General features: G+C 37.4%; 1 protein-coding gene across 1 annotated transcript; it reads left to right on the top strand.

Moving 5' to 3' along the window:
• Positions 1 to 604: 604 nt before the first annotated feature.
• LOC143875721 (uncharacterized) lies at positions 605 to 3,094 on the top strand. The gene is made up of 2 exons (XM_077377321.1): positions 605 to 790; positions 1,186 to 3,094. Exon 2 carries the CDS (start codon positions 1,406 to 1,408, stop codon positions 2,504 to 2,506), a length of 1,101 nt encoding a protein of 366 aa, XP_077233436.1. The 5' UTR covers positions 605 to 790; positions 1,186 to 1,405; the 3' UTR covers positions 2,507 to 3,094.
• The last annotated feature ends 3,721 nt before the right edge of the window (positions 3,095 to 6,815 follow it).

Below are 6,815 nucleotides of genomic sequence, written 5' to 3'. Positions count from 1 at the left end.
ATTTGAGCGGGCTTTCGTTTGGGGAAGAGACTAGATTTGGATAGGCAAAAATCCAATGAGTTTTCAGCAATCAAATGGCATATATAATATATTTGTACATACAATGAGTCTTCTAGTTATTTTGATACTTAAAAGGAGAGGGGTATGGGCTGTAAACATGTGAAAAGCTCATGACATTTTGGCTTAGGTTAAAAAAGGGATAAAACAAAGGAGATTTAAAAAAAAAAATCATGTGTTTACACATGTACTAGACATTGAACTTGTTTTCTTCAGTGTGACATATTGAGTAACGATAAAAAGGCAATGTTTTTACTTCCAAGAGTTTGTTGTCAAATTCCTATGACCTTTTTAATCATTTTATTCAAAAATATTGTGTACATATGTGCCATGAGTTCACTATTACTCAACAAGGCAACTATGTGCAACCAAACTTGACCAGTGTTTTCCTATAAAATCACAACCCTGTTTGTCATTGGTGAGCCATTGAGCCATTAGTCATCAGTAGAAAAGAACCATATGTGGGATTCAAAACAGGCATAACTCTTGTCCACTAGTCAAACAAGACCCCACTTAGTAGGTTTGTAAGCTGGGTTCTGAGCCTTTGAAAGTTCTACTTCTAAGTTCTAACTCGACTGGACAAGTCTCAAACCTTAGATACTTCGCAAAAAGCTCAAATATACACGTATCTTTGACCCGAGCGTGAGAAGCTTCGCAAACACCCCTCTCTCTCTTTCTCTCACGAAAGAACCCTGCAAAGGGCAAGCCCTGATTACACTATCCTTCAAACCAGGTGGGTTTTCGCCATACCCATCTTTTTTTTTTGTCTTCCTATTCGGTTTATTTAGTTTTTCTTTTCTCCCCTTTTTGCTGCTTGATTGCTTTTATGGGTTCTTTGGTGCAAAATTACAAGTGGGTTTTGTATGGACTTTAAATTCCAGCTTTGAATTTTCTGCAATTTGGTTTTATTTTTTTGATGCTGTTGGTATTGCACTTTGTTTGGTAGGATCGAAAAATACTGAGACAAAACTTTGTTGTTTTCATTTTCTTTTTTTCATTTATTATCTCTAATCTTCAAGTATTGCTTTTCTTGATTGATGGGTTTCTATTAGTTGATTAGTCCAATGAAATTTGCAGATTTTTTTTTTTTTAGCTAATATCTTTGGTGGGTTTTGTTTTTTGCTCCAGTATTCAACTCTCCAGCTAAAATCAGGAAGAATTGTGTACTTCTTTTATTGAGATTTCCAGAAAATCCAGATAAGCTCAAAGTTTGGAAGTTTGAAGTTAGGTTTTCGGATTTAAAATCTAGAGATGTGGTTTTCTTCGTCGAAACTTTGTGGTTTAATTATTTCTGTCTATAGTGTTTGACAGAGAGCATTTTGATGATATTTGTTGTTTGGAAATCGAAATGCCGCCCTATCGACAATACTCTAGAATCAATATCTTGGAACTCAAAGATCAAATTGTTAGGAAGATTGGGCACGAGAGATCGGAGAAATATTTCCATCACCTTAGGCGATTTCTTAGCCATAGAATTAGCAAGTCCGAATTCAATAAGCTATGTCTTAGCATGATTGGAAGGGCGAATGTATCCCTTCACAATCAGTTTATTGGGTCCATTCTTAAGAATGCTTTTCTCGCCAAGTCACCTCCCACTAATTTGACCAAAGGGGAAGGTTCTCCAAATGTTACATTTACCAATGGACATCATAAAAATTTCAATTCTCTTTGGGGTGATGCAATTCCTCCGTCCCCTCGCAAAGGAAGGTCTCCAAGCATTCGTGATCGCAAGTTCAGGGACCGTATGAGTCCTCTTGGACCCTATGGGAAGATTCAAGCTCTCTTGTATGATGAGCTCAATTCTGAGCCTGCCAAGAATGTACAGTCAGTAACTAATTCTTGTGATTTAAAAAGTTCCCAAGAGCCACAAAGTGCTGTAGGGAAAGTTTCAATTGGTAGCAAAGCTTTGTCTGAAGTTGTCTCTTTGGAAGATGGGGAAGAGGTCGAACAAGTAGCTGACCGCCCATGTGTTCTAAGTAGAAGTCCTATCCAGGCTCCTCTCGGTATCACAATGGGTGGCGGTGTTGCGCGTAAAAGAAGGTCTCCAAGCATTCATCTCCATGGGTCAGAAATCCCCGAGACTTGTCATAGTAGTTCTAAGCTTCCCGATGCCAGATCTTTGAAGAAACGTTTGAAGCATAAGCTGGACCTTGAGGGTCTGGATGTGTCAGATGACTACGTTAATCTGTTAAACAAAGCATTGGGTGCGTATCTGAAGAGGTTGATCAAGCCTTGTATGGAACTAGCAGGAACAAAGTGCACCGAGAAATATACGAAGCGGGTAAATGGTAAGCTTACACCGCCCGATCAATGTGTTCAAAGATCAGACCATTGCTTTTCTGCGTCATTGGTGGATTTTCGGACTGCAATGGAACTAAGACCTCAGCTACTCGGAGTAGATTGGCCTGTGCAGCTTGAGAAGATATGCTTCCGTGCATCAGAGGAATAACTAAAAGGTTTAAGTCCTTGGTTTGTATCCCCATTTTGGAACAACCCACACATCATGTCCTTCTGAAGGCTTTAATTTTATTGGAAAGTTACCCCATTTTTTAACTTTGGAGTTGAGAGTGAAGTAATATATCGGCATGCGGGTCGGTGGATGCCATAAAAAATTTTGGGTGTGCCATGGTTCCATTGTGAGGGAATGTGTTTCAAGATTCACTAACAGTAGGTCTTGAGCATCTTATCTTATACATTTTTTCCATGAACTTAAGATGAAAATAAGAAGCGAATTCCTTCAGAAGTTTTTGGATCGGACTGATGGATTGGGACTAATTACCATAGCTACCTGCATGGGATGTGTCCATGTTTCAGCAATAAAGTGTAAATCCTCACTCGATTTATACTACTGCCAATACAGTTTCTGTTTCAAAAGTTCAATGGGTTCCAATTTATTTCTTTTGTTATTTACTGCATTTAAATAGTTGTTGTTAATGTACTTGAGAGTTGCTGCAAATTATTGTTACTTGGCGAATTGAAGAAGCTGACCCTGTGTAAATTGTTCTTGTTTTTATTCATTTTTTTTCTTTTTTGAACGTATACTGGTACTTATTTCCATTGCATTTGTGTGTTGAACTCTGTTACCAGTGCTTGATTAAGAAATCCATTGCAAAAAGTGTCTAGTCAAGTGAAATGAACTGATGCAGAAATAAATCTAAGGGTCATTAAAACTTAGTATAGGAGAAAAGGCGAAGAAAAGAGGACCGAATTGGGCTGAAATAGTGACATAATGCTGGCATCAGCATATACCATTTTTTTTATTTTTTGACATAGGGTATCCCTACGCCAATTTTTGGGGCAGGACTATCACCCATAAACCACACGCATCGGGTAAGCCCGGGGGGATTTGAACTCGCGTCAATGGGGAGCATACCCATGACTTTAAGCCAAAGAGCCACACCCATACAGGTAGCATATAGTCATATACCGCGCGCCCGTGCGGACACCCTTGCATTTTTTGAGTATTTTTATGGAATTTTTATATTTGTTAGGATGAGTTTTTGAGGTTTCTTATTTTGGATGAAAATCCCTCTTTTGTGCCTTGGTATGCTTAGAAAAGTATGATGGAATAGATTTTGAGGAGAATTTATGGGTGTTAGTGTTTGACTCCTTTCAGATTGGGTAATATCATATGGTTAATTTTTTATAAAAATAAGGGGGAAGCTCTAGACGAGTTCTTTGGAGCATCTTATTGTCCATATGGAATTGTTATTTTCAGCACCAAGCATATCATCCTATGAGAGTTTTTCCTCTACAAAATCCAAATCGTGGATATTATTACTTTTTTTTCTTCTTTTTAATGTTGCCGACTTGAACATATCTATGAAACATGTTTCCTACTAGATTTGAAAGCATATTGTAGATTTTTATCATCTGATTCAGGATTAAGACTTAATTTGGAGCCTGCGTTCATTTATCCATTTTGGTGTTATGAACTCACCCTCTGAGAAATAGTGCTCTTTCATTGCTTGCAATTTTTTGAGCCTTTTTGTTGAAAAAAAATATATCGTGATTTATTTCACCCATTATGGTGTGTTATGAACCCACCCTCTGAGAAATAGTGGTCTTTCATTCCTTGTAGTCTTTGCCTTTCTGTCAATAATTCTGCGCATTCTAAAATATTGGAGATCTGTGATTTATTGTATAGACCATGATTTTAGATGAAAGTCTTTGGTTAGGTAAATAGATTAGTGATTAAATTGTTGAACCATAAGATTATAGATTAGGGATTAAATTGTTGAACCACATAACTAAGTTTGGTATGAAAGGTTAGTTCTTTTGCTAAGACTGGATTCTACTTTACAATTTTTGGTTTGATAAGTAAGAGCAGGTGTGGAATACCAGGTGGGTGTGACTTTTTTACTGTAAAGGAAGAAGAAGTGAAATCCAAGTAGAGACTTGGTTTGGCAACCTAGAGGGGGGGTGAATAGGATGTTTATAAAACTTTTGCCTTTTGAAAACTTTTACTAATTTCACCCTAGTTTTATCCCTTGGTTAATTAAGTTGAATTAGTTAAGCTTAACCAATTTTCACAAATGCATATTAGCTTAAAAACTCTTGTTTAAACAACCAACTTAATTAGGAGATTTAGTGGGCTAATTAGCGATGTAAAAATATTCACGTTGGATGGCAATGCTAACTCACTCAATTCTAAATAATAATACAAGCACAAATAAGAGAGTGAGAGAGGGAGTGAGAAATCGAGAAATACCAACGCAAGCGACACATGGATTTATAGTGGTTAGGCCAAAGGCCTACTCCACTCTACTCAAGGTCGCACTTGAGGATTTCCACTATTGAGACCTCCACGACGTCCGGCTCCGAGGCGATTACTCTCCCAAGGGAATTAAATGAGGATGCCCTTCCACCTTTACAATGACTCTCCTTCTCCGCCGAGTTCTAAGCGCTTCACCCAAGGGAATTAAACACGGATGCCCTTGCCACCGATCGAATGAAGAAGAAGAAGAAGTATTAGCCTCTTACTAGGCTTGATTACAAGTTGTAGCTCACACACTTTCTCTCAAGAATAATTTGCAAATGAAAGCCTAAACCAATCTCAAATGATTTTCCCAAAATCAAGGCATAATGAGTTTGGTGAGAGTTTTTACCCAAAAATGATTCACAAATGATTTTCTAGGGTTTGTTAGAGTTGGACAATGTTCCTCTAGTGTTTTAGACCCATTAGATGGGTATATATGGTGTCCCAACTCAATATGACCGTTTTAGGAGCAAAACGGTTATTTTCGGGTCAAACAGTCAACTAGCCGTTGGGCCTCCAACGGCTATAATTTTTTGAACAAATACACTGCTCGGAGTTCCGAGAATTCAAACAAAGCTTTTAATTTTAGACCTGGATCATTTCTCGGAGTTCCGAGCTCGGAGTTCCGAGCTCGGAGTTCCCAGACTGGATTTCCAGCAAACAGTGTTTCATTTGAAAAATTCATATCTTCTTCATTTCGCATCAGATTTCGATGTTCTTATACTCTACGGATATGAGAAAAATGAGAGCTATCTGTTAAAAATATTTTCAAAAATATTTGAAAATATTTTAAACAAGTTTTGATAGGATTTAGTTGCTGGTCCAGATTGTTGCTTCGGAACTCTGTTTTGTTCATTCTTGTGCTGAATGTCATATGGGTCCCAACATATTGGTACACCACCATGGCCATTCACTTATCCATTTAAGTCCTTAAAGGGTGTGTTAGTCTCTTTGAAAAACACATTTTTAGGGGTTTTAAGATGTGCCTTGATAAGAGAAAACACAAGAGAGAAAGATGATACATACTACCATTCTAAGTACTCTCTTGTTCTCTTGAGCCAATCTTCATTTGATCTTCAATGGTGTGCTTTGCTTGCTTTGGGATCTTCAAGGTAGAGCGTTTTTGCTTTACACCTTCCAAGGATGATGCCACCATTTGGTTCAAGCTAATTTGAAAGTTGTTGATCCACAAGCTTTGGCCTTCATTGATCTTCCTTTGTTTGTTCAATGCTTTAAGATGGTTGTGTGGAACTTCTCCTTGGTTGATCCTCCAAGGTATGGTTTGTCCAAGTATGCTCTAGCTCCTTTGTCCTTTATTTGGTTCATCTTCAAACTTAGGCCATCTGTGTGTGCTAGCATGGATTGACCTGTGAATTACCTGTCTATAGCACAACACTCAAGGCAAATAATTAGTCCATAAATGACTAATCAATTTGCGTTTTGTTAATCATTAAAACAAGGTGATTGAGTGAACCCATGGGGAACCCTTGGGCTAACAATCTCCCCCTTTTTTATGATGACAAACCAAATTGATTAGAGAGGGAGGAGGATCCTCTTATGAGGATTAGATAAGCAAGATGAGTGCGACTACTCCCCCTCAACATATGCATAAGTTATATTTAATAAATTATTGTACAAGAATGCATATGATTATGGATCTAATCAATTACACAAATTCTCTCCTTTTTGGCATTAGCAAAAAAGAAGGATTAAGCATTTAAGCACAATCACATAAAGCATCAAAGATATTCAATGAGAATATGATGCTCCCCCTAACTTCTTATCATGAGTTACCAATTAAAATCAAAGTATAATCCAAAGTATATATGGCATGATAAGAGACAATCAACATAGGAGATGAATAATCACAAAACAAATCAAGCCTATGTTGGCAAAACAAAGAGACATTTCAATTTTAGCACAAACTTTTAGGGTGTATCTTAGTATATATATATAAATCCAATATAAATCTACCCTATGACCCATATATTATAATAGA

This window comes from Tasmannia lanceolata, unplaced genomic scaffold (genome assembly GCF_043159265.1).
Source record: "Tasmannia lanceolata isolate RefF3 unplaced genomic scaffold, GAP_Taslan_0.1 ptg000004l, whole genome shotgun sequence".
NCBI classification, from domain to species: domain Eukaryota; kingdom Viridiplantae; phylum Streptophyta; class Magnoliopsida; order Canellales; family Winteraceae; genus Tasmannia; species Tasmannia lanceolata.
The sequence above is the reverse complement of the archived record's forward strand: the minus strand, read 5'-3'. Positions and strand labels throughout refer to the sequence as shown.